General features: G+C 41.0%; 2 protein-coding genes across 4 annotated transcripts in view; one reads left to right on the forward strand and one right to left on the reverse strand.

Moving 5' to 3' along the window:
- The window catches only part of necab2 (N-terminal EF-hand calcium binding protein 2), a 97,843-nt gene extending 74,621 nt beyond the window's left edge, over window positions 1–23,222 (forward strand). For both annotated transcript variants that reach the window (XM_017434667.3, XM_017434666.3), the window contains 4 exons: window positions 11,322–11,434; window positions 12,839–12,916; window positions 13,989–14,080; window positions 17,398–23,222. In XM_017434667.3, coding sequence (XP_017290156.1) covers window positions 11,322–11,434; window positions 12,839–12,916; window positions 13,989–14,080; window positions 17,398–17,426 — 312 coding nt within the window. In that variant the 3' untranslated portion in view covers window positions 17,427–23,222. The remainder of the gene's footprint in view (window positions 1–11,321; window positions 11,435–12,838; window positions 12,917–13,988; window positions 14,081–17,397) is intronic.
- Window positions 23,223–23,654: 432 nt separating this feature from the next.
- The window catches only part of slc38a8a (solute carrier family 38 member 8a), a 10,030-nt gene continuing 6,309 nt past the window's right edge, over window positions 23,655–27,375 (reverse strand). For both annotated transcript variants that reach the window (XM_025010196.2, XM_017434665.3), the window contains exons 6-10: window positions 26,713–26,827; window positions 26,455–26,602; window positions 24,492–24,694; window positions 24,374–24,425; window positions 23,655–24,121 (exon numbers count right to left, since the gene is read on the reverse strand). In XM_025010196.2, the coding sequence (XP_024865964.1) occupies window positions 24,019–24,121; window positions 24,374–24,425; window positions 24,492–24,694; window positions 26,455–26,602; window positions 26,713–26,827 (621 nt within the window). In that variant the 3' untranslated portion in view covers window positions 23,655–24,018. The remainder of the gene's footprint in view (window positions 24,122–24,373; window positions 24,426–24,491; window positions 24,695–26,454; window positions 26,603–26,712; window positions 26,828–27,375) is intronic.

The raw sequence follows: 27,375 nt of genomic DNA on the forward strand, positions 1-27,375 counted from the left end.
TCCTGAGGGTCATCAGTGTCTTTGGACCAGACCCTTATGACCCTTATGGAGGGGAGGGAGAGGGATTTGCATGCGTTACACCTTTCATAAACAATGCAACTCGCTGCAGATTTAAAGCTTGAAACTCCACACTTTAACCAAAATGTCTTTAAAAAAGTAAGTCAATAAGTCCACGCCCAGATTCCTCATTTGATTACAAATAACAAAGTAAAAACTTAGACTTTATCTGCCTTTACCTTTAAGTTTTATTAATTATATATTCATATTAATCTGATCTTTGGTGTGTTGTAAAGTAGGATTAGCATTAGTTTCTGTAGTAAAACACGCAGTTTTCAAAAACAGTTTGCATTTAAACCCAAAGTTTAAATCCTTAAAATAAATTACATGTATGTTTTATAAATGATTAGACGACGATCATCCTAGGTTGAGAAGCTGTTTATGTTAAAATCTTCAAGCTTTTTTTGCTCTCAGATTGAGTGTTGGGGATGACTCTCAGCTACTACCACGTCAGATTTTAGCTCAGTTTAAGCTATTTCTGTTTGCTAAGGTTGATTAGCTGTTGCTGCTTCCTGATTCGTTAAAATATGTCCACTGGATCATGAGATATTTTGCTAACAGACACACCCGGGTGTACATTTTTACAACCTGATCCTCTCCATCAGTAGAAACTGATTAAGGCTTTAAAAAGTTACAGACATTTTAATCATTTATTTAAAAGTGGCTCGGAGACACTCGTCATTCAAATAAAAAAAGATAATTTCTCAGTTTCAGAAACGATCCTGACAGATAAAATAAACATAATGACTCTTTTTATGATGTGAACATTTACAGTTAAACCTCTTGATGCTCTCTCATCTTATTGGAATCATGTTATTCATCATTTTCAGAACGAGTTTATTAAAAAATAAATGTAAGCTTTGATAAACTGAGTCTTCTTCATTAATGTTTAATTAGGTCTGTTTAGGGTTTTACATTAATCTTAATTTCTCTGTAGAATTCAAAGGTCTTGAAAGTCGTCTTGCATGTGATCCTTTTTTTTATTTTTTTATTTTTTAATGCCGGCAGAAAAGCTCCAGTGAAGCGTGTGATTTAAGCTGCTTTTCTTAAAAGGGCCTCACGTTTGTTTCCTGTAACGTCAGTTTACCACGTTCCCCGTCCCACGGAGCACGCCACGGGTAAATTAGACTTTAAACGGCCGTCAGGTTTTAATCCTTTAATCGGTTTTCTTCCCTGAACGTATCTAAGCTGCTTTATTGGAGACATTTTTTGAATTCAAGCTGCATTAAACACACTAAAATAACCAGATATTTAAAAAAACAGTAGTCTGTGTTGCTGGAAATGATTTTATTTGTTGCTGTGGGCTGTTTATGATCTCTAACAAGCTTTCGATAGAAATTCCTTTGAGTAGCATGACCTTTGACCCCTGCTGAAGTATCTCTGAGCAGAATAAAACTTCTCCCGGGAAGGTTTGACCTCTGACCCCTGCAACTGCAAGAACATTAAACCTTTTTTATGTTGCAAGATAAAACATAGCTTTGAAAATGCATTTTTCCAAGATGACTGAAAGTTCTAAAGGTTATTCAGTTTTAGATCTACACCCAAGAATAATTTCCTGAAAGTTTCAATTAAACCTGTGCGCTGGTTCATGAGTTATTTTGCTAACAGACGGAGTTGATTACAAATAGTTAAAGGCAAAATTTTAAGGAAACGTGTGAGTGCTCAGAATATGTGTTGGGGTCAGTCTCAGCTACTACCACTCCAAATTTAAGCTGAATGTGTGTAAAATCCACTGAGTTGTAAAGTTGGTTGGCTGTGGCAGCCATCTTGGATTCCCATCACATGCTAACCGACCAATCACGCGGGTGATGTGCATTCTCTCAAGGATCGCTAGCTTCCTAAAATTACTGAAACAAGAAAGTTTTGAAATGCTCCAGTCTCCATTTTGATGATGTTTTACCACAGAACCACTAAAGGTCCGGGGCAGGACGGGTTCTGCCCGACTGGCCCAGGTCAGAAGGTTCTGTGTGATCTGGATCTTCGGACCGTCTCCAGACCTGATGCATTAAAGGTCCAGGACAGGACTGGTTTTGCCCGACCGGCCTGGTTCTGCCTGGCCGGCCCGGGTCAGACGGTTCTGTGTGATCCGGACCGTCTGTAGGCCTGATGTATAAATAATGGCACTTGTTCCCTGAACGGCTGCAGCTCCCCGGCGGCTGTTTGGAGTCTCGGCTCGGGAGATTTTCTCTGTAAATCCAATAACTGCTCCTACATGCATTAATCAATCACAGCCTCCCCCTTCCTCCCCTCGTTCCTCCCCCCGTTCCTCCCCCCTTCTGGATTTGCTGCAACACAATTTAGTCCACTCAGGCTGCAGACCTGACAGCTCGCTGTGTGTGTGTGTGTGGTCCATCCTTCACCTCCATATATTCTGACGTAACCTTTTATTGCCTCCCCTTTTTTTCTTTAACCGACTTCATTGACTTTTTTGTTGCAGGCTTTTATCCAACCAACTACTTAATTCTCCGAGGGCCTTGATGTTGTTTTTTTATTTATTTAAACCATTCTGTTTCTTCTCTGCAACAAGAACACACTTCCTGATGCATATTTAATTACTACCGTTGATCGAATCGACTAAAATAAGAGCCTAAATGTGCCTCCCATTAACACAGATACCCAGGATCAGCGAAAAAAATCAACCCAGACTGCAAAACGAGAGAAGCTGCTCGTTGTTGGGGTTTAATTTACCAAAACCAGGAACTTTCTGCAGGAAGACAAACTATTTTTATTTGTTTTTGTCTTTTTGGAACAAAATTCTGTGAATTTTAATAAAATAAAATCATGCATTGTAGTAACACATGTACCAGTTTTAGCTTTTAGCTTCAGTTTTGTTCACTGTTTTGTACATTAAAAGCCTTCAGAGGCTGTTAATTTTAGTTTTTTAGTTTGTTAATTTCAGCTTTTAGGTTCTGTTTGTTTTAGCTAACTTCAGAGAAAGCCTTCAGCTCTCAGCGTTTCTGCTGCATTTTGCAGTTTATTCTTCAGGAAGTTATTTAGTTACAAACTGTAATCTTTAAGTACGGTAGTTATTTTGACAAGAATGACTCAGCAAAGGATCTTGTTGATATAAAACCATCGAGACGAGTTTGTTTCTGAGACGATGCTCCTGCTGTGAGGAGTAATGAGGAACAATGAGACAGACAAACACGTCTAAAACCTCTGGTTCAGGCAGTAATTTTATCCTAAAATTCAAACTTTAATAAAGGAAACCCTTTCCTGGTTCTGAGTCGAGCACAAAGATCCGGAGGAAGGAAACCGACTCTGAGAGACGTAAACGCTGATAAAAGGAACAACTGACAGAAAAGCACGAAACTAATTTAATTTAGTGATGCTCGGAGGAAGGCAGACATGTCTGTGGGTTGAGAAATGAGCAGACCTCTGGAAAAATTACAATATTTTAAATTTATGCAGGATTTCTCTGTCCTAATAATCACTACCTGGAGTCGTACAAACTGACTGTCGAGGAAACTAACAAAACCAAACAAAGATACCTTAAATAAAAACATGTAGGAGCCGGAGCTGGTGTGTACACCTCTGTGAGAGAAGAGTCGCAAAAAAAAAAACACGAAAAGCTTCAAAATAAAAGTCTTTGTCTCCGAGACGGTTAAAGACATTGGAAACATTTCAGCTGGGGCTTTATGAAGGAAGTGGCAGCTGGGGTGTCTTTATGAGGATCCCAGTTTGATACTTTATTCAGTTTATCATAAATACAGATGTATGGTGATGTTTCAGACACACACACACACACACACACACACACACACACACACAGCTATTGTTTGGTGCAAACGATTTCTGCAGACAGGAACTATAAACGTGGTTACAGAAGCAAATTTGTTCCTACTAAAAAAAACAAAATATATTTTGTTGCTCAACTTTCAGGACAGTCATTTGGTTTCTGTACCTCTGAGACACCTGTCCTCAGGTGTCCTCAGGTGTCCTCAGGTGTCCTCAGGTGTCCTGCTCCACTCCTGCAGCTGTCTCAGATCTGAAGGCTTCCTCCTCCAGATGTTTCAGCTCCTTCCACAGATGTTCAGCAGGATTTAGATCAGGGCTCAGAAGGCCTCTTCAGAACGGTCCAATGTTTGGTTCTGACCCGTTCTTGTTGTTTTGGGTCTTTATCCTGATGGACCCATGAGCTGAGACTGAGACCGAGCTTTCTGACTCTGAGCAGCACATCTGGCTCCAGGAAGCCTTGAAAGTCTTGAGGTTTCATTGGACCCAGAACAGAACCGAGCCTCCTCCATGTCCCCCTGTAGGTTCAGGGTTCTGGTTTGGGTCTGTGGACACAGAGCTGATGGGACTCCAGTTTTGTCTCATCTGTCCAGAGGACATCCTCCCTGAAGCTCTGTGGATTCCTAAGATGTATTTGGACAAATTCCAGTTTGTCTTTTTTATGATTTGATGTCCTCCTGGGTCGTCTTCCATTAAGTCCACTTTGTCTCAGACTGATGGTGTGATCTGACACTGATGACCTTTGACGTTGGAGTTCACCTCTGATCTCGTTGGTCACCATTCATATTATCCGTCTCCTCAGTTTGTCCTCAGTTGTCCTCTTGTGGACACGTCCAGGGAGGTTGTCTCCAGTCCTGTGGACCTTCTGTAGTCTCAGGGACGTCCAGCTGATTGGAGACGGTCTGATAGTCTTTACCTTCAACCTGCTGCTCAATCATTGTCTTTCTGAGCTCCTGAGACAACTCTGTCCTCAGCTTCCTGTCCCCCATGTTCAGTGTGGTACACACCATGGTACCAAACAGCCCTGTGACTACCTGTCCCCCTTTAAACAGGCAGGACTGAAGACACCTGGGATGCTGATTACAGGACAGTTTCATTCTGTTGAACCAAAACTTCCAAACCAACGACTGATTGTCATAAATTGATGAAGAAACATCTCTGCCTGGAGAAGGTAGTGTCCATGACTAACAAACCAGTTTGTAAAGTTGACAGAATTACTGTATTTAAGAGCTGAAAATACTCATTTCTTTAAGTTTTTGAATACTTCCACTAATTTATCCATCCTGCAAACAAAGTCTTTGCACAGAGGAGGCAGAAGCTAATATTTAATCAGATTAGTGGTCAGTCTCTGCTGGAAGTGAGCTTCTGCTGCTTATTGTGCTTCATTTCTGTTAGATCTGTTTCTGCTGCAGTCAGCAGGAGCTTTTACTGCAGTGGACCATCTATTATTTCAGCCCACAGAGGCTTGCAAATCACTCCTCATTTAAATAAATGAGGAATTCCTTGAGCTCCTTGTAAAACGGAGAGAGAGAGAGAGAGTGGGCTGGGAGGAAGACGAGGATAAAGAGACGGAGGAGAAGAAACAGGACAGAAAGTTGCGGAGGTCTAACATGTCGAAACCAAGAACAGGGAAAGTGGAGCTGGAAGGGCTCGGGAAGAAATAAAAATTAACCGATGGAGGATAAAGAAGTGGGTCGGAAAATGAGAGAGAGAGAGACCTGTATTTGGGTAACGGGTGTTTCCCAGTTTCCATGGCAACAAACATCCTTTTTACTGCTCTAGTTTTTACACTCTGAGGGAAAAATGTTCCACTTTACGGCTTTATAAACACACAAATATATAAAAACACACAAAACGAAGTGTCGATGGTGATAATCTGAGTACACGAATATCTGTTTAAACAGACGAACTTTTAGAACGTTTACTTTTTGCATCTTCGCTGTGAGATGATCTGCTCCGCTTCTCCTGGCGTTTTTATGGATGGTTGCAGAGAAACATTTCTGTAAAAGTAGCAGTAATGTGCGTTTATTTCTCACATAAATATAAGTAAATAAGTCGAAAAACAGTGTTAAACCCCGAGACACAGATCTACAAATACTCCTTCCCTCATTACGCAGATTTAGGTGAAAATAAAATTTAATTTTAACTTCAAAGAGTTGGGATATCTTGTGGAGATGCCTGGAAACTGAAAAGTTTACTGCATGGTTTGTATTTTTGTACGTTAAAAGGTGAAGATCTGTTTTTCTTTGTAGGAGAAACAAAAGCCTGTTCCATCTGTCTGACGGTACAGGACTTAAATAAACCTCTAAATTTAAAGGCATTTCTTCAAAATAAAAATAAAAATCATGGCAGACTGAAGAAGGTAAACATGTTAATATTGTTTGGTTAATATTTAAAGTAATTTAAGCTGAAGTGCTTATCTTTGTCACTGCTGTGCCTTTTATTTATTTATGGGTTATTAATTAACTCCAACAAGCCACCTGTTTTTCCTGTTTGCTGTTTTTATCTTGGGTGTATTTTAGCTTTTAGCTGTTGTTTTGCTGCTACGTTTTGGTATTTTGAGCTTTTTGCGAGCAGCCAGAGGTGTTTGGGACATTAAATGGTCTCGATTAGGTTTTCTGAAGGTTTTTCTTTTGACTTTTGAGTGTCTGAGAAGTTAAGTCCCCCTGCTGAGCAGTCCTGATATTATCTGCTGGGTGAACTTTGTTTTTTAGGACGCTTTTAGAAAGTTTTATGAACTTGTCCAGCCTAATCTAAGCGGGTAAGTATTAATTGTAAATAATGTAAAATCGGTTGATTATCTGATTCCGTCAGCAGCTCTAACTTCCCTCTGAATGCACCTGCTGATCAGTTTGTTTCGAGCTTTTTAATGCCGATCAATTTGTAATTTATTTCAAACACAAAGTCCAGGAAAAGGCCTTCATGCCTTATTGCCTTCAATTAATTCCGAGCGTGTGAATAATTAAACGAGTCATTTAGTTAACGAACGCTCCGCTGCGTCAATAACCGACCGAGTTAGAGATGTTTTCGTTCTGACGGCTGCTCGAGGAGGAGGAGGAGGAGGAGGAGGAAACCGGAGCGCCGCCTCCTTCATGTTCTCAGAAACAGGAATGACCATATTTGGACAAAAAGGGTGGAGATGGATTTATTTACAGATTTGATCAGGAAGTCTCAATCTGAGTGATTTAATACAGATTGTCATGATGTTTTTGCCCACGTTTAGGTGTGTTTGTTTAACTGTTTGTTAGCAAAATATCTCATAAACTGCAAATGCATTTTATTGAAACGTGCAGAAAATAATCATTGGAGTCTGATTTAAAACAAAACTACAACACAATCAGTGTTACAGATGTTGTGTGGTAGTAGCTGAGAGTCATTCATGGCGGCGGGTGATATGCATTCCTCCTGAAAGGACTTTATTCGATTATTGGAGTACTGATCATCTGATTGGATTAATGAGAGCTGAGACTGAAACCCAAACGAGACGAGGATTTGTTCTGTAACTTGGTTTTTAAATCAAGACCTCTGTGAGCAAAAGAAAACTCAACATTCAGAAAATGCTGGTGTTTAAAAATCGAGGTCAATCAAAGCATTTTGTTGTTTCTTTAAGTGGTTAAAACACAACTGAATGTTACTTTTTACAACTAGCTTTCATGGTCAGAAACCTTCAGCATCCACGAAACCCCAGCTTGGATTAAAATAAAAGTTTAAATGACTTCATTCCAGCTTTCTTCACGGCGGTGTCATGAAGGTCTTCTGCTTTGGCTTCTTTCTTCTCCATGGGAGGATTTTTAAATCATATAAATCATGAATTCTGCTGCATGTTTTTGCTTTTTTTTTAACAAACCAGGAAATCTGAGGCTGATTTTTAAACCTCAGAAATAAGTTCATTAAAAAACAGTGAGCAGCAGAGAGTTGATGAAAAATTAAAATTCACAGCAGGTCCTGAACTAATGTTGCACTCAGTTTATTTTAATGATTATTTTTGTTAAATCCAATGAAACGGCTTCATCTGTCACCTCGTGTTAAATTTCTCATCGATGCTTCAGTGGCCTCAGACCTGCTGGTGAATTCACACCAAGTTTAAAATGACTCATTTATCCGTCAGATTGTGGAGGTGACGGGTCCAGGAGGGAAACCCAGACCTCCCTCCTCCTCGGGGAACCAGAGAGGAGCCCAGCAGGTTCTGGTTCTGCCCCGGGACTTCCATTAGGTGCTTTCAGACTACAGGGACCAGATCAGTCCGATCTCAGGTCAATTTGTGTTTTTGAGCTGGCAGGACCAGAAACCAAAGACTCGTAACACACACCTCCAGTTATCGAGTCCTCCGCTGCTGTTGGTGGTCGCTGACCTCTGACCTCTGAGCGTTGGACAATTGCAGCGTTCTCCTGGTGCTGCAGAAACAAACTGCTCCATAAACTGGAACTGAATCTGTGCGTGCTCAGGACGACTTTCAGCTGCGTCAGATTTTAGATCCGTATCTGTAAAACTGACTGATTTGGCCCATTCCTTTGTTGGCTGTGGCAGCCATGTTTGAGTTAATCAGCTGTAGATGTTTGCTTTCAACGATAGCTTTTTGTTTTGTTTATAATGACTTCAAATGTTGTTGCATTCAAAGGACGGATTAAAAGCAGGAATTTTTAACATCCAGTTGAAAGAGGGGAAAAATGTTAGATCTTGTTGTGATATAAAACCAACAAAATACCCAAGATTTTTAGTTTAAGGTACTTTTTGAGTGTTTCTTAAATGAAATATAGAACTTCTGGTGATAATTTCCGTTAATTAAGCAAAAAATAACGATGGAAAAAGTTTAACAGTGAATGCATCATGGTGGACTGAAGAGATTTTACTCTGAACTAGGAAATATTTATCTTTAAATATGAGATGAAGCAAATTTTCTAAAACTGCAGGGCCCAAAAATGGGTTAAAGTTACACTGAAAAGAATATTTTTTCACCTGGCCTGTTTTATTTCAGGGCAGAGGAAACTGAACCGGAGTCCGGGGGGAGACGATGTAAATGCAGTGATCTGGTTTAGGGTGGCAGCATGGTTAATGGAGTGGTTGGGATTAGATTAACAGAGACTGCCAGGCGATGCAGTGTTTCTAATTGAGTTGGTGGGATGTCCATGTGTGCACGTGTGTTTGTGTCTGTGGGGCAGTGGACAGGTTTTATCACCGTTACGGTGCTTGGCGCTCGCACTGCCTCGTAAATTACACGCTCACACAACAGCGAGGGCCTCGTGTTCATTCATGCAGCTTCATGACGGCAATTTCTGCTAATGGCAGGTGCTAAAACGCAAGTCGAGGGGTAAACAGTCATTACATGCCAGTAAAACAAAGCGTCGGGTGATCACTAACACACAGGTGCAACAGATGCATGATGGGATACTTAATATCCTGAAAACGCCAATAACACTTCCGAAAACAATTAGAGAGATTAAAAACAGAAGAGCTCCCCGCAGGGCTTGACTTCCAAAATAATCAGGGTTTTACCACATTTATATCCTGAAAGAGAGGAGGAGGAGTGTTGATGAAGAGTAAAAAGTGGAGTAATTATAAAAATAGAACAGCTGAGAGCACAAAGGAGCTATTCAGAAGAAAAAATCGTGATAAATGCCTCGTAAATTATGCTGTTTTTAATATACTTTAAGAAGTGCTTTTCTGAAGCGAGGGCAATAAAAAAAGATTAGGAGCTTCAGGATTTATGAATGATAAACACTGTCAGACATTTTATTTGTGAATGTACTGAATGTAAACCTCAACTGCATCCAAAAATAAAATCAGTTACGCAAAAATCAGAAGTTAAGGTGTGAAAGAGTGATCTTAGTTTTTTTTCACCGACTGGTAAACGTCACAGTATGTTAGCTCAGGCTGTATAATAATGAATAAAATAATTTATTGTTATTAACCTCATGACTGGCAGCCATAACTGTTTAATAAAAAAGAACATTACTGATAAATATCATTCCATTGGGTGGCGCTGTTTGTCCATTCTGATGAACTTTAACTCATATTTATTTAAGTTTTTTTTTATAAAACATTGATTGACAGGGCCATTGAGTAATTATTTCTGAAGAGAAATGTCCTGTTATTAAAAGAAGTCCTGTGGTTTGAGATATTTTGCATTTACATTTACAAGGTTTGGGGATAAAAACGTTTCTCTGGTGGAGCTCGGTTTGTTTCCCTGCCAGCAGCTGGACTTTAAACACTGAAAGCTTGTCTCAAAATGCTGAATAATAGATGAAATAATGACCTGACACTGTGTGTGTTTGTGACCGCAGATGCATGCGTGTGTGTTTGTGTGTTATTGCAACAATATTCGGATGTTTCAGTGAGTTATCTGGGTCACACAGGATTAATTTTTAATTTTACTGGAGAGGTGAGAAATAACAAAGGTTCATAAAATACTGAGAACCGCTGCAGCTAAAATGATGTGGACAAACGTTCCCGTGAGCCAGTTTTTGTTTGGCTCTTTGATTTTTATTAGAATGACCAAATAATCCTCCAGGCTTTGACTGTAAATGTAAATGAACTCTGAGGCTCCTTTTAAACACGATACATGATTTCCCCTCTCTCCGATCCTGAAACACAAAACAACTCAGAGAGGTCAGAGTTCATCTCTACGGACAGCATCATCGAAACTCCCAAACTGTTCCTGCAGCTGCAGGCTGGTTGTTCAGTAAAACGTCCCCACATGAGGACACGGGCTCTCAGGACAATCAAGTCCCCAGGAAATGATCAGCAAGGTGGAAATCATTTCAAACGGATGCGTTTTTTTATTTTAAATTAGTCAGACTCGTTCATTTAAGCCGCCTCGTTACCAGGAGAAGATCTGCACCAGTTATGTGTGTTGGAGATTACTCTCAGCTACTACCACGCCACGTTTTAGGCTGATGGTGGCCATCTTGGATCCGATTGATCGGTTGTAGATGTTTATCAGTGATTTCTTTCTGAGGGTTTTCTCACAGGGATAGTTTTAGTAACTTTTCAGCCATATAGTCCAAAGAAAGAGGCAAAAGTCTTGGTCCAGCCTAGCTAACAGTTAGCAAAAATGTTTGCATGACACTGATTTAGTTTTTCTACCAAACAACTGATCCGTTCAGCAGCCGTCTTTCTCGGTGGAGTAACGCACGTTCAGTTAAGGAAACCGACAACAAACTAAACAAGCGGTGTTGTGCAAAAGTGCAGAGATGATCGCCTGCTTTTCATTGTTTAATTAGTTCTGAAATATAATAGTGCTGAAGCTGTTTCATTTCCTGTGCAGGATAACCGTATGAGATGCCAAATTAAAACACTTAAACATGAAATTTAGCTTCTTAACAGCCAGAGCAGGATGTTTGTGTGGAGTTAGTTTAAGGTTAAGGGGAGAAAAAGACAACTCATGATGCAAATGACTGATTTGGACAATTAGAAGTATTAGAATGGGTTCTTTTTTGTGTGCAAAGTTGTAAATCTATCATGTTGTTTGCTTGTAAAACAGTTTCAGGTCCGTATAAAACTAAAACCTTCCTGTTCTTCCTGTTTTCCAGTCCTTACTGCTGATTCGCCAGGAGATGGTGGTGACCCAGAAGAAGCTCGGCGAGTTCTGTGAGGCTCTGAAGCAGTACCTGAAGAACGTCTCCGCTCAGAGAGACTGCTTTCAGTGAGTCTGTTACTGCAGAGAGCTGCACCATAACCCTTTATTTAACGGGAGCTATTTTCAGCACGTTTCTGCTCATACACCAAAAACACTTCCTGCGTGCATTTCATTAAGTCCGAGAAATCTGGAAACCCCATGTGGTTCAGATCAGAGAAGAGAAACCTGATGTGTGTGATAAAACGATGATTATATAGTCTGATATCCACACGCTGGAAGTGTTGGGAACCTCCGGTGCCTCCCACACGGAGCTGCAGGAGGCTGAGAAACCCTAATATCCAGAGAGATTTCCCCAAATCCCAGACTTAATATGCTCTGCTTATTGTCCAGAGTGGTGTTTAGTTTTTTGCTCTGGGCAGAATGAAAAGGTTCTGGCTCCGCCGCACGACGTTTTCACATTTTATATTCTGCCAACATTTACCTGCAGCTTTCTCTGCAGAAACAAAGATGTGAATCTTAACATCCACAGGCAACAGAAAAGGTTCTTATACCTTATAAGAATGCATATCACCCACCACCTTTCATTAAACTAATCATCCTTCGTTCAGAATTGGTTGAATCTGAAAAATAACGTTCTGCAGTGAAATCTGAGCAGTCAGTCGGCGCTCAGACCACTAAACTTTAGCTCAAAGTCTTTAAAATTAAGTTATACTCATTTTTCTCACTAAAGCTGATTGGCTGTGGCAGCCATCTTGAATAGGGTTGACCATTCAGGAAAATCCATTCAGTGGTTCACGAGATATTTTGCTAACAAATGCTCACACATATAATAATTTTGTTTTCCAAATGAGAGCTGTAATTGCACAACACCTCACTAAACTGTAAAATTCTTATTCTCCTATGATTGTGGCGTCTCTCAGTCATATTGTATTAACGTATCAGTTTACGTTCATTTGTCCCCCTAAATTAAAACTTAAACTGGTTCCTTTCTGGTTAATTCTTGATCTAATGAGCCTTTTCAACGAATTCAATCGGTTTCTAGTCATTCCGACGTTGCTGTGGTTCTTGTTAATCCCTGCAGATTAACTGCATTTCCCAGATAAACCAACTCTTTTATAAGTTTCACGATGTTGAAAAGGTGCTTCAACGCGTCCGCACTCCTCTGGAATTAACCAGGTGAAGAAGTGAGAATCATAAAACGTCTCTATAAAATCTCTGCTGTTTGCAGCGGCCGGGTCACTGTTTGGCTTTTATTTCATTTTCTCTGCATGTTTCGGTGGCGTACAGTAAAAACAGAGCAGTGTTTATTATCTGTCTGCTGTCTTGTTTTATTTTCCTGTGAAGAATGTTTCTTCTTTTATCTCAAACTCATCTTTCCTTCTTTACGCTCTCCCTCCACTGTAATCAAACCCATGTCCACATTCGTCTCTCATCTTTGTCCTCTTGTTCCTCGTCTGTCCTCTGCTGCAGCGTCACCGCCGTGCGTCTGCCGGACGGTTTGTCCTTCGTCGTCTACGAGTTCTGGGATGGAGAGGAGGAGTGGAAGAGGTGAGTGTGGAGGAAAACTATAAGCAGTCAGTGTCTTACTTGAAGCGAAATTGCAGCAGTTGCAGTTTGGAGAATCAAAGAGAATATCAAAAATATCAAATGTCGGATTTAGTAATTACATTTTTTTATTTATTAATCACTTTTTAAAGTCTAGGTAACAAAGAAGAACAAACAAAGAAATGGATAAAAGCCACAAAAACAAGTTAAAACAATAAAACAGGACAAGGGTCCTAAAGCAGGTGAAACACAAACACTGTAATAAAAGTAGCATTTCACCCGCCGCCTTGTTCGCCAAACATTTAAACAAAGATGTTGCCCGATCTGTTCGTGCTTGGAGTATGTGTTGGAGATGACTTTCAGCTTCAACCACACTAAATTATAGCTTCATATCTGTATAGCTGACTGAGTTGTAGCCATCTTTGTATTTGATGAAACTGATTACTCGTAGTGGCCATCTTGAGTCATGTTTCCCGGAGGGAGCAGCAACTAGATTTATTCAAAAGGGTAGAAAAGTTTTTAGTTTGATTCGTTTTATTTGGCATAAAGTGGCTCTGGATTGGTTAGCTCATGTCCTCCATGAGAGTTCTCCCCGATTCTCCAAACTGAGATCACTCTGACTGCTGTCTGCTGCAGGTAAGATACTGACTACATGCAACAAGAAGTCCAGTTCTGCAGAATTATTGATCCCAGTGAAGACGTTCTTATTGTTTTCAGCATTCTGGCTCCTCTGAAAGGTTTTTATTTGGAGCTCAGCGAGTCGTTTCTTTCTGCCCGTTTCTCATCGATCGCTGATTGACAAATAAAGCACACATTCACTTTTCTTCCATTAATGTTTGGGCCTGTTGGAAGAACTCCTCCTTCCACATTTAATTAGCAATCTTCAACTGCATCGGTTCGTTGTGATGAAGTGATGGTGGCCATGAGGCGAAGCTGCTGATGTGGCTGATCGGAGTTTCTGCTCGGCTGCTCGCCGCCATTAATATTTCAGGTCTTACAGTAAAGGCCAGGCTGAACGATTCAGAGCCGGGCTGTTGAGTGACTGCATGTTCTCACCTTTTTCTTCTGACTGCAGGCACCTTCAGTCGGCTCCCAACAAAGCCTTTCAGCATGTGAAGGTGGACACACTGTGCCAGCCGGAGGCCGTGTCTTCTGTAGCTGTGCCAGGTTAGTAAAACCACAAAAACTATTAACTCCTCTTGGTAATCATCTGCTTGTCGCCTTGGAACCTGCACTTAAAGTGGAATTTAAATTTGACTGAAAGCAATAATTCTATAAAACTTATTTGGAAGAGTGGTGTGAGTGTTTGTATTCAGGCCTTTTGCTTTGAACCCCCAACCGTCACCTTCAGGAGCCGCATAATTGGACTCCTCACAGGTCAAAAGGTTTCCACCAGCCCCAGAATCAACACCGGTCCAACACCTCCAAGTGGTAAGGACAACCACCAAGTTGGAGACACTGTGAAGACCAAGGAAGTCTCCATACATGTCAGAGACGAGGTTGTGGAGAAGAACAGATCAGGGTTGGGTTATAAAATAAATCCAAGAAACCTGAACATCACACCAAGCTCTAATAAATCTATTAGGAAGGATCCTGCTGCTACAGCAAACCTGCAGAGTGGGTCAGGATTGAGTTAACCAGAGAAACCTCCAGGTGATGGAGGAGATGGAGGATCTGTCCACAGGACCACTAGATGCTGCAGAGAGCTGAGATTCAAAGAAAAAAACAGATTCAAGGGAAAAAAGTTGGATTTTCTTCCCCAAACATGTAGAAGAAGGTGCTGTGGTCAGATGAGACCAAACATCAAGGAGAGAACACCAACCAGTGAAGCATGGCGGTGGCAGCATCATGCTGTGGGGAGGTTTTCCATCAGCAGGAACAAAGGAAAGATGGAGGAAGCCAAAAAGAATCTTCCAGAGATCTGAGACAGAGACGGAGACGGAGGTCCACCTTCCAGCAGGACATTGAGCCTGAAGACACTGATGGTTTGAAGACCCGTTAAAGGTTCTGGAATGATCTGGTCAGAACCCAGACCTCAGATTGTTGGACCCATCCAACCTGAAGGAGCTGGTTGGAAGATCTGAGCTTTGGGAGGTGAATACATATGAAAGCACCACTTTTCAAATCTATACGTTTTTAAATTATTTAAATAATTTCCTCTGAAGTATTTTTGTACAATTATTGCTTTTAATTAAATTAAAAATCCAATTAAGTTTTAAAGTTGTAAGGCAACAAAATAAAAAGATTAGGAGGGATGAATGTTTTAGGAATGAACTATAAATGCTGCAGATAAGGATTTAAATTTAATTTTCATCACTTTGTCATCAGTTTCTTTGTTTGGTTTGATGCCGTCTCTGTCTGAACGCTCTTAAAGCAAAAAATGAAACAAGAATCGACCTTTAACCAACTTTAATCAGCTCTGGGAGAAAGTTATGTCGTGTAACGATAAATCGTTGCAGGCGTGGCGGCTGCAGTCGAAAATATTTCTGACCTAAATCTTCAGTGACGAAGATGATGTTCCTTTTTTTACTCTCAGATCTTTAAATCGATCAGTTTTATCGATTATCCCTCCCGCAGGACTGTGCTGCTTCTTCTTTCTGAACAAATCGAATTCAGAATTCAGACGTTAAGGCTGGAAAGTTTGAAGAACAGTTTAGCTCGAGTTACTGAGCACTTATTAAAAAACGATGCCTTCGAGGGTTATATTTTTCATCCGTTTAAATTACTTTCTTCTTACACCAGAGCTGTAATTTCAAAGTATTCTGAAGCAGAAATGAAAGCTTTCTTTCTCAAAGTGTTGCAGCTTTCCCACGAGATCTGATCTGTGACCGATTTGAACTTCACTCGTTTTATTCCTCTCGTGTCATGGCGGCTCTTATCGACCGCAGCGTCGACCACTTCAAGCTGAACTCAGAAACTGCAGGAAGGTCTGCAGGACCTGAAACAATATATCTGAGACAAACAGGGCCTCCATCAGGGTCAGTGTTTGAAACAGAAACGGCTAAATACAGCCTTCATGTTAAAGTAGTACTTTAATGAACGTTTTTTATAATTAGACAGTGTTTTAATAAAAAGAGCTCAACTCTAAAATAACTAACCTCAGAGACATGTGAGACCAAACTGACTGATTGGAAACAAAAAGAAGAATAAAGAATAAATCACAATTAAATTGAGATATAATTAAAACACTTTGTGATTAAATCGTACCAAACAAATTTGCATATCTTTTGTGTGAATGGTGCAGTTGATTTGGAGTCAAGGACGTATATTTACTGTCGTAAGTAAAGGTACTTAAGACCAAATTGGAAATTTGTGTATTTTCCTGCAGCCCAGTGAGATCCTGGCTGTAATTAAGGTGGTATCTCACTGGGCTGCATTCATGAGAAAGTTTCTCAACTTCCTCTCCCGAGTCAGAAAGGCATGCAGCACTGCTGCACTTTGAACGGGTTTAAAACACAGGTGTCAAACTCTCCTGCATGTTTTAGATGTTCTTGCTTTAAAACACCTGGTTTAAATGGACGACTTGTTGCCATGCTCCTGGAGAACCTGATGATTTGGTGAGGAGGTAATTAAACCATTTGAATCAGGCGTGTTGGAGCAGGACAGCGGAGCCTCGAGGCCTGGAGTTTGACACCCCTGGTTTAAAAGGTTTGGGATAACTTTTCTCTTGAAATGGTCACCAAGTCCTCGTGTCTCCAGGAGCTCTTACAGCTGGTTTTAGATTCCTCTGACAGAAGACATCTAAGACTGGAGTTCAGGTCTAAGAACTGCTCTGATGATAAAGAAATAATTATTATAAGTGGCCAAAATCTGCCTGTCTTCATTTCAAAACTGTACTCCAGCAGATGAGATCATAAATATGAGGGCAGCTGCCGAGGCGGGCTACAAAACGATGTGCACGGACGAGAATACATGTTTTTAAACTGATTTTCAGAAACTGGCTGCTTAGGATGTTGAGTTCAGAGGACTGCAGCTGAAAATTCACATTTTCTTGTGGTTTTTCCAAGTGGTTTCTTGACCGTCAGCTCACAGCGAGGGGGACTGAAGCTCGTGTCTTAATGGGCTCCGTGTAGCAGTTTTGGGGTTGCCCATCTGTAAAAGAACCCTTTTAATTTCCCTGTAGCCTGCACGTCGTTTTATTCTTCACCTCCACCAACATCAACATAGCCTTGGCCACCCCCTCACCCACCCCACGACTGGAGTCTACTTTTAAAATGAAGATAAGCAGATTTGGATCAGTTTTTTTAATAATTATTATCCATCATGTATTTGGTTTTTAGACCTGGACATTCAGAGCTGTAGTCGTCAATGTTTTCTGTCATAAGGAGAGCTCTGTGCAGGTGTCAAAATTCAGCTATAGAGCTCTAGATTTAGGGATTAAGACCTTTTAGACTCTCCCCAACAGCCCAATGAGATGCTGTCTTTTCATTGGTCACTTTGTCCTCACATTATTTTGTCAACCATTGTTTTTTTTTTTCCTGCAGCCGCCTGGTGCAGCGTAAACCAAGACTGAGCATGAAGACGGTCGACTACACGCCAAGACTCCTGGACACCTTCCACTTCTTTAACTTCCCCCCCTCCAACCTGTTTACTCCCCCCTCCCCTTTACCTCCCCGTCCCACCCTCACAACCCTCAGCTCCTTTTTGTAAGTACATGTTTACATAGTGCAAATGATTGGCATCATCTGCAGTGAAAACTGAACAAAACGTGTTTGCATTTCACTTTGGTTCTTTGCTGGTTCAGGATTATTTCATGTTCCAAGTAGCTTTGAGACACTTTTAGGTGGAGTCTGTCATGTAGCAAGGACCCTGAGGTTGAGTTTGTCCATGTAGCAGTTTTGGGGTTGCCCATCTGAAAAAGAACCCTTTTCATTTCCCTGTAGCCTTCATGAAATCCTCGTTTCTGAAAACAAGAAAAGTTTGTAGCTGGCAATGTTACCCTCGCATCAGCCATTCTGAGTTCCCACTGAGATTATCAGCAGATCAGTTTGTGATCTCAGGAAAACTGGAACCATCTGACAGCTGCCTTACGGACGACGAAGTAAAGATTTTGTTTGCACTGAGATGCGTAAGTTGCATCTTTTTAAATTAGGGCTGCCAAATATTACGAATTACCTGGCAGACTGACATATCGGTGTTCTCCTATAGTAAAAAAACAACTGAAGGACAAGGAAATAAAATCTCAGCAGCTTCCAATATTCAAACGTCTGATCCTAGTTGATAGAACCGATGATCTGAATTCTGGATCCGTTCGATGTCGCCAATGTTGACGACATGGAAAGTTGAGATCTCATCAGAGCAGCCAGGTGTGTGAAATGTTCTCACTTTTCCCTTAATATTTATAACTAATTCCCACGCAGGCCTCTTAGAGTAACTTTGGTGCGGTGAGGACGCCATGCTCAGCCACCAAACGGTTTTTCTTCAGTCTGAGAAGAAGAATCCTCAGATTCAACATTTAATTGGTGTTACTTTGTACATTTGTTCCTGTTTGACCATGGCAACATTAGGCTACAAAATAAAAGTTTAAATCAAAATAGACCTCCAGGTGGGTCCACAGGAAGGCTGTGATTGTTGGAGACATTTCTGAGTGAGACAATTTTTGCAGACCTGTATACTAGGCCATGCACATTATTTTGTTGTCCAACTTTGTCCACCTCGCCCCCAAACCCAAGTTTATGACTGAATCCACAGGTTCCAAATTTTTAGCTTCAAATTCCAAAATTAACAATGTCAAAGACTTGCAACCCGAACATTGCATACGAAGTAAATGTATAAGGATATATACAGGAATTATTATGAAATAACATTTTATGACCCATAGTGGAGTCTCAACTTAGAGAATCACTGATTTAATCTACTGGAATATATCTGGAACGAAAATAGGCAGATTTAGACCCATTTATTTATTCAAGCAACAAGACAGCAAGCCTCAGATATATGCAACAAAAAAAAAGAACAACCTGAGAACCCCAACAAACGTTTCAAGACATTTTGGAGACTCCCTCCCAAATAGTGTTAACTAACTAGTTGCAGCTAAATTACATTTTACCCTAAAGTTTAAGGAAATTCTGCTCATTTATCAATAATGGCTCCAGGTTAAGGTTGTATCTCACTGATCTGTGACTCTTAGAAGACTAATTGGTGGAAAAAAATCCCTCAATTTTCAGTTGCAGTCTCACTGAACTGAGTGACCTTTAACGATGGCCAGCGCTGTTTTCACCCAATTTATTCACTATTATCATGGAGGTCAAACAAATCTGAACCTGAGCGACAAAAAGAAAGCAGAGTCTGAACAATCATTACTGCTGCTAACCTCCAACAACAGAACAGGAGGTCCTAATGTGTTTTAAACTCAAACTATTGGCTCGATTCTCTAAAATTGGAGCTCTTCGCCTCAGCTGGTGCTTCTAAAAAATACAAACAATGAAGGAAGATCAGCTGAGCAGCTTCTAAGACAAACCTTTCATGCAGTTTCCTTAAATATCGTGGGAGTAATGACCGAAACAGGTTTCCCAACAAGCAGATAAGATTTCTGCAATAGATGCTGAAACACTCGAACATTATTTAACTCAGAATGCTCGCAGGTTGTTTTATTTATGACTTGAGGGGGGAAAAAACTCAATATTTGCTCTCCATGTAGCTTCGTTTGGTTTAATTTTGTGTCAGAATTGGCAATGAGTAGCTGTGTGGGTCTAGCAGAGTTTGTACATATAAAAGGTTGTTCCAACATGATTATATTTGTATTTATTGACATCTTAGTGCTATGGTGTGTTTGTTTATTTATTTTCCTGTGAAAGTGGCAGCTTCAGAGGCAGTTTGTTTTAATCAGAAACATCTGAATGATGCTGAATTTAAAGCCTTAAACATTAAAACATGGTCAAGTGGTTTTTAAAGTTTGCAAAAAATGCTTTGGAGGCATTTAAAATTACAGTTGCAATTGACCCAGCATGATTTTGTAGAATAGAGTCAGAACCCATCACACCTATGATCATGTACTTTCCCTGAACTGATTTCATCTTTTAGTTTCAAGAAAAAAAACATCCTGCTGATTCTAGAGCCTCAAACCATCGATCCAAAACCCTAATTCACTTTAGAAAAGAAGCTAAAGTTTAAAGTTTAAACCTCACTTCCTGTAAAGACTCCTTTTTTTTTTCCTCCCAACAAGGCGTCAAACTCAAGGCACGGGGGCCAAAAACGGGTCGTTATAGTTTTATACAGTCCAAGAAGTGACCCGCCAATTTATAACAAATACTCTCTATCATTCTATTGTTTAGCTTAAAAATAAAACTGAGCAAATTAAGGTTAAAATCTTCAGTAATCTTTTATTTTGACATGAAATGAGCAACAAAATAAGATAGATTAAACTCTTTCTGATGAGTATCTGACGGCTCAGAGTTACAGAAATCAGCTGACGGCAACAAAACAGCCTTTAAGTAATTTTTCAAGTTATTCCCGTGATCACTGTGGGGGTTTTTGCTTTAACAAACTGACAGAAACAAATCGTTTCATCCATTTCTCTTTTTTAAAATAAATCTAAACTTGTAACTGAGTTTGACAGCCCTGATCTGAAACGTCTGCATTCAATTATTCTCTTTAAACGATCGACTGCTGGAGTTTACAGAAAGACTTGTTTGATCTTTGGCAGGTTTTAGGTTCATTATGTCACCGTTTGCTTGCCACTGTAAAACAATCAGACTCTAAAAGCACATTGTAAAAAAATATAAGTGAATATTGTGACTTTAAGATGAAAGTATTTAGAGATCTGTAGTGTATCTGCTTCAATCCTTTCTTTATTTAATACTCACCTCTCTGCTGGGGGGGGATCCATCCTCATCACATCGAAGCACCGACGCCTTCTTTTAGAGCGCTGGGCTGCCCTGAACAGAGCCAGGACTGTTTGACAATATCACAGCAATGGAGAAATATCTTACAGTGTATCTGTGGAAGGTCTGAGTCTGTCTTAAAGGGACCCTGTGGAGGTTTTGAGCGGCAGTTTTATGAGAAACCTGGGACCTGTGCTTAACCAGGAAACTTCAGGACGTAACAAGGGGTGGGCATCTATGAGCATCTCACGATTCAATTATCAATACAACTCTAACCGCATCGCATTAAAGTCTGCTGAATTATCCAGGCAAAGCGTGGAATCTCTGGCCTAAAAGACATTTTGTTCTAAACTGCAAAAGTCGTCAAAATGCTGAGTTCAGTGGTGAATCACATGTGAGAGCCATCTTACTTGTTTTCTTTGTGTTTGGTTCTGTCGTCGGCTCCGAAGAGTTAAACAAGGCGCACAAGCCCTGACCCATCCACAAATCCTTTATAATTCTCTTTGCCTTTTCTGAGTTACACTATGTTGCCAAAAGTATTCAAATCACCAAATTCAGGTGTATAAAATCAGCACCTAGGCATGCAGACTGCTTCTACAGCCATCTGTGAGAAAATGGGTCAGAAACCTTCATGAGGCCTTCAGATCAGCTCAGGAACAGAGAGGAGAGCTTCATGGCATGTCTCAGACAAGCCCCCAAATTGTTACACACCTCAATGTTTTTATAGGAGATGAAGAGACCATTTTTACATGTGAAAGCTGAAAAACAATTCACCCAACAAGCTTAAAACAGAAACCAGACTCACAACTCCTTCCTTCTAAACGAGGAGTAACGGCTCAAAGCTGTCACCAGCTTCAACACTTTCCACTGAAAACACCACATTTATATCTGCAAATTTTAAATCATCACAACCCCTGAGCTGGATTACCTGCAGGCCACAGAGCGAGAGCAGCCATATTTAAAGTAATAAACAACTTTCTTTACTACATTTCAGAGCTCCGTAGGTGTCAAATAATACATGCATTCAAGTTTTTAATATGCTGTAAATCCTCTCAAACTGGGTTCTGGTTCTGCTGGAGTTTTTCCTTCCTACTGTCAGGATGGGAGACTGAGACAAAGTGACGATTCAACACGATTTACTGGCTTCCTCAGACACCTTTTACTAATTGGCTATTTATAATCTATGTGAATGTTTTTGTACAGAAACCTTATGACTTGGCGGTATATAAATAAACTGAACTGAATTAAAAATGGTATTAGGACAAACTTGATGTTGCTGAAGAATCGATTTCAGTGACATTAAAAGTCAGATTTTCGTCTGCAGCGCATCTATTTGATTCGCTCGAGTTGTCAAATATCGACATCAGTTTAAAACCAATCAATGCAATAAAACTGATTAAAACCTGAAGAGAACTCAAATTAAAACCAGAGGAAAGAAGTGTTTTCATTTAAAAAGCCGACACTTTGTGCAGATTAGCAGTTAACTTCTCGTCGTATTGATTTGTTATTCGCTCGATTTATGCAGCACAATGAGCGTAAATATCTGTTTTACTGATTTTTAACGTTTTTGCTCACAATGAAACTCCACAGGGCACCTTTACCACTCGTCAATAATCCAGTTATCAAATGTAAATTCTGTTCTAGGACTGAGCTGCTGTCCTCTCAGTGAAAACAAAGCCATACTGCATGGATTGGTGTTTACCTGACGTTCTGATAGCCATAGCTTCACGGCGTTCAGTGCAGCCCACTCGCTCTAACCGAGGCTCAGGATTTCAGGTCGAGGGTGACTGAACCGATGCCAATACATTCCTGAATGTCCCTCAGACTGTTCTTTTTTTTACCCGCCTCCTCCTCCTCCTCTTCCTCAGTGCTACCTGTGCTTCGTCATACAATGAAAGAGTTATGCCGTTGAGGCGTATTGAGCGCACGTTTCCTGCAGCTGCAGGAGGGAGTCTGAGATCGGAATCGGACCTCCTGCTGGTGTCTGTCGCTGCGGGGAAGCTCACGGCTCAGAATCAAGTGACACAAAAAGCCAATCAGGAATTTGCCAAATCAAGGCCATAACTCTTCCTTTCTATGGCTGTTCTTTTCTATCCTTCTGAGTGCATGTCATCTGAATGTCCAGTGATGTAGAATTAGGCCATGCTACTCTTCAGTAGACTTTGTGCTTTTCTTATCTTCTTTCTTTTCTAGTATTCCTATGAAGGAGACAGACTAAAAAAATCTATCGTATATAAAAAAAAAAATATATATATATATATATATATATATACATGACTGGAAAACAAATGGTACACAAGAATGAACTTTTATGGCAATGTTTGAAATATTAATTCTTAATGTATGTTTCAGTAAAACTGCTTTCTCTTGGAGTGTAGAGACTTATTGCAGGGATGCAAGTACGATATTTGGTCCTTACAGAATATCTTGTTGAAAATCTAGATGATGTAGAGTGATGCAATTCAATAAAACTATAAAGTTAAAAACTGTTGTTGGTTTCTTTTAAAAACTGGTTCCAGAGCCAATAATGAACCAGAGTCTAACTTTGCATCAAAACAAATGTTTGTTTCCTTCTGTTTAATAAAGATTTCACCAGACAGGAACATGGAAATCAAGATACGGTTTTGCAGAAAAAATGATGTCATCTGTCCTGAGATGATCTAAAAATACACAAGAAATTCTAAACAGCGTAATGACTGACATTTCTCTGTGTTATTAAGCTGTTACTCCACAGGTAAAGGTTGGTTTAATAAAACTAACCAGCTGTTTGTTTTATTGTTTTCATGGTAACTTAGTTCGGAGCCACCTACTGGCCATCAGTAGAACTGCACATTAAAGAGTTCATCCAGTTATACAACACTACCTGAAATTAACCAAATGTAATTTTCTGTTCAAACAGATGCACGTTTGACAAAAAGTTACCTTAAAATGTTTTATTTCGTCTTTTCCTTAAGAGCGTTTTGGTTTTTCTTCCGACTGCTGTTATAGAAATATAAAGTTTCTTTTGAACAGTTTTAATATTTACACACAAAGATGCAAACATGGGTTTTCCTTCCTCCTCCCCTGAGCCAGTTTAGACTTTAACAACTTTAAAACTCAAACTAAACAGTCCAGGAAGTGTTTGAGGCAGCGTACAAACAGAAACAGACCTCAGAGTTTTACTGCCGGTTTTCACTTCAGTTTGAAGCATCTTCATCATTTAAGAGTCATAACTCACCACAGGAGGAGAGGAGAAAGGGAGGAATACAAGTTCAAGACAAAAACCATCATCATGGAGGGAGGTCAGATCTTCCCGAGGAGCTGCATGACGGCGACGGTGGTGCTCTGACCAAAGATGAAGGCTCCACAGATCAGAGTCACAACTCCCCAAACCGTGAGGAAGACTCTGGAGAAGAGATGAAACAACAGGTGAAGAGGATCTTCTAACGATGCAGCAGATTTCACTTCCACCAGATCACATCTGAACTGCTGAAATATCATTTAACCACCTAAGAGGGAGTCTGTCTCGTTAATAAAAAGGTTCCTCTGCTTACAGAGTCGAGCAGTTCAGCATATATTATTACTAAGAGTGATCTTCGTCTCCTCACCTGAGCGCACTCACGCACCACATTACCAAATAAATGGAGCTTCCCCTCACCTGGTCCTGCAGGACACTGGCTCGGACCGCATGGCGAACACCAGACAGAGTCCTGTGCAGACGGACAGACGTTAACAAACACGTTTACCTCAACTTACAGCAACAACGACAGCTTCACCTGGGAAGATGAAGATGAAGAAGGCGCTGATCCCTCCGATGACGCCGATGACCTTACTGATGTCCGGCACGAACACGGCGATGAGCAGCGTCGCCGTTACCCACGCCACCGTCAGCGTGTAGCGGCTGCGGCTCTCCAACTGCGCCTTCGCCACGTCGCCGCGCCGCTGCCACCAACTCAGCAGAGGGTCCTGGATCACCGATCTGAGGCAGCCAAAATTATAATATCACAAACCTGAACGAGAACTTAGAGAGATTTTATTTACAGCAGGTAAGATACTGATTACTAATCAGTATGCACACAATCAAGCTGAAAACACTCCTTCAGGTAAGCTTTCTTTATGTTCAGTTAAACAGTTTATTTAAAGTTTAGTCTGTGTGATTTCTATTAAAACTGAATGGGAAAATAAATAAATAAACCACACATGATCTCAGTTCTGATGCACGTTAGTTCACCTGCATTTCGTGGGTGTTAGAAGTCACGTGCACGAGCGCAGCAGGAAACTCTGGGATTTATGTCTAAACCATCCTGACGGGCTCCGTGCTCCTTCGATCAAACTCTGGCGTGCACATTTTCAAAACCCTTTATTTATTCCAGGCTTTTTCAGGGCCGCTCCCTGCAGTGGCTTCTGGGTAAACAAACCAACAACTACCATCGTGACAAAGACCTGTCCTCACGGGGGTCTGTCCTCACGGAGAGGGAGCCTATAATGCCCCTTTTACACCGGCTCTAAAGGTCCCGGCTCCACTCCAGTCCGCTTGCTTTGTGCGCGTTTTCATCGGCATTTTTTCGAGGCCAGCCCTGCTTCGGAGTAGGGCCAGCAGGGTTGGCCCTGCTTCGTGGGCGGCGCAAGCTTAGCTCCTGTTCACTCATTGGTTGTGGGTGTGACCAGATGCAAGCATAAAGAGCGAAGGTAGGAATATAAACAACAGCGTTAGCTTACCCTGCTACGTTTCTGCCGTCTGTCCCCCAGCTGAAGGCGCTGTAAAGCCTGAAATCTCCGGCGGATAACAGCTGTCCTGCTCCGCACAACAATGGCGGCATCCAGAGCATTTCTTCCACTGCGCCTCTCTTCCTGAAGTCTCAGGAGAATCCCCAGAAGTTTAAAAAACAGCAACAACACAGGGCCAACATTGTCCATAGCGCTTCTGTTGTCTCCACAACTTGCGCTAAGTTTTCGTAGCGTAGAGTGGAGTAGAGCGGGACTGCTAAATTAGAGCCCGTGTAAAAGGGGCATAAGAGTCCTGATAGAGCATGGAGGGGCGCGGGGGGCCAGGAAGCACTGAAATAAAACAGTCATGCTGAGGCTACGACAGTGATCAGGACAAAAATCATGGAAATAATCCGGCACAGCTCTATTACCGGCAGCATCATGCTAGCGTAGCGTGATCTGGCACAAGAACTACTTTCTGACGTGGTTTGAGTCCCAGAAGAGCAGCAGAGTGTGGTGAGGCTGCAGGAGAATGTAGAAGATGGTAAACTTTCTGATGATTACCAAGATCGTAGCATCATGTGTGAATCTGAATCAATTTTCAGCTGTCAAAAATAGATTTTGGTAATCCGTGCTGCCTCTTTAAGAGAATCAGAGTAGCTGCTGTAGTTGAAACATGCTGCAGTGTTTTCACATCTTTTTTTATATTTTCTTCATTCAGCCCTGAAGAAAATATGTCTGTTAATAATAGTTGAAGTTACAACATGACTTTAATTATCACTTTGAAGTGTTTGTGTATAAACTCCAGTGATAAACACGATGCTTTTCTATGGGCTTCATTGTTAGGTTAGCATCTGCACTCTGTTGTGATTAATTGGATCTTTTTGTATAACTCAGTGTTTATTAATGTAAAATACACTTGTCATAACTTTGTAAATTAGTATTTCTGTTTCCTTAATAGCATCATGATTATTAATTCTGGTCAGTGAATGCATCCCTGGAACAGGGTTCTCAACAAGCAACATGGCTGACCTGCCCAGCAGCACGACGATGGGATAGATGGTGATAATAGAGACCCCAAACAGCAGCCTGGCGACGAGCATCAGGACGTCATGGCTGGCGTACGACATTAGAATATCAGCCTCCACCTGCTGTCCGAACGTCAGGTACCCATAAACTCCTGCAGCAAAGAGAGGAGGAGCCGCTTTCCCTCATCTTCATCACTTTATCTGACACCAAATATGAAAGCAGAATGAGGTTTAAAGAGACGAAAGCAGAAGCTGGTCTGACCTGTGAGGGAGTAAATGACCAGGCAGATGATCATGGCCACCACAGAGATCAGGACCCAATGAGAGAGGCGCTGGTTCTCCATGCTGCTGTAGATGGCGATGGACGCCTCGTGGCACTGAGACACAGAGAGGACAATCAGGCGCCCGACTGTCTGCAGCTGGGCTGTCAACAGATGTAGCTGCTCGACGGAGAACATTTGGCAACTTTTTCAGGGACAACCCACAAAGATGGCTCCATTTAAGAGGAAATAAACAAACTTCCTTTTTCCTGTTGATAAATTTAGATGAACTGCTGCCGATTTGATTAATGCTCTCATTTCCAGCGAGTCAGACCCGAGCAGAACTTTCCTGCTGAAGCATGAAATCCATTCCTCCTCTGTGAGAGGCCTGCAGCCTCACACTCACCTGCAGTGGCGGCTCCAGGTATTTTTTTCTGCAGGTGCTAAGGGGGTGCTAATGAAAGATTATTTGTTCTTACAGTTCTCAACACACACAGACGCAAGCACAAACATATATAATCTTATATATATGGTATATTAATGAAGAACAGAATGAAATATACATATGTATCTGTGATAGGCCGATATCTCTGCCTAAACCTCTATCACAGAAATAAAGAAGCTTCCCACAACATGAACATGTAGCAGTGCACTGATCTCACCTG

The sequence above is a fragment of the Kryptolebias marmoratus genome, linkage group LG11 (assembly GCF_001649575.2).
Source record: "Kryptolebias marmoratus isolate JLee-2015 linkage group LG11, ASM164957v2, whole genome shotgun sequence".
NCBI classification, from domain to species: Eukaryota; Metazoa; Chordata; class Actinopteri; order Cyprinodontiformes; family Rivulidae; genus Kryptolebias; species Kryptolebias marmoratus.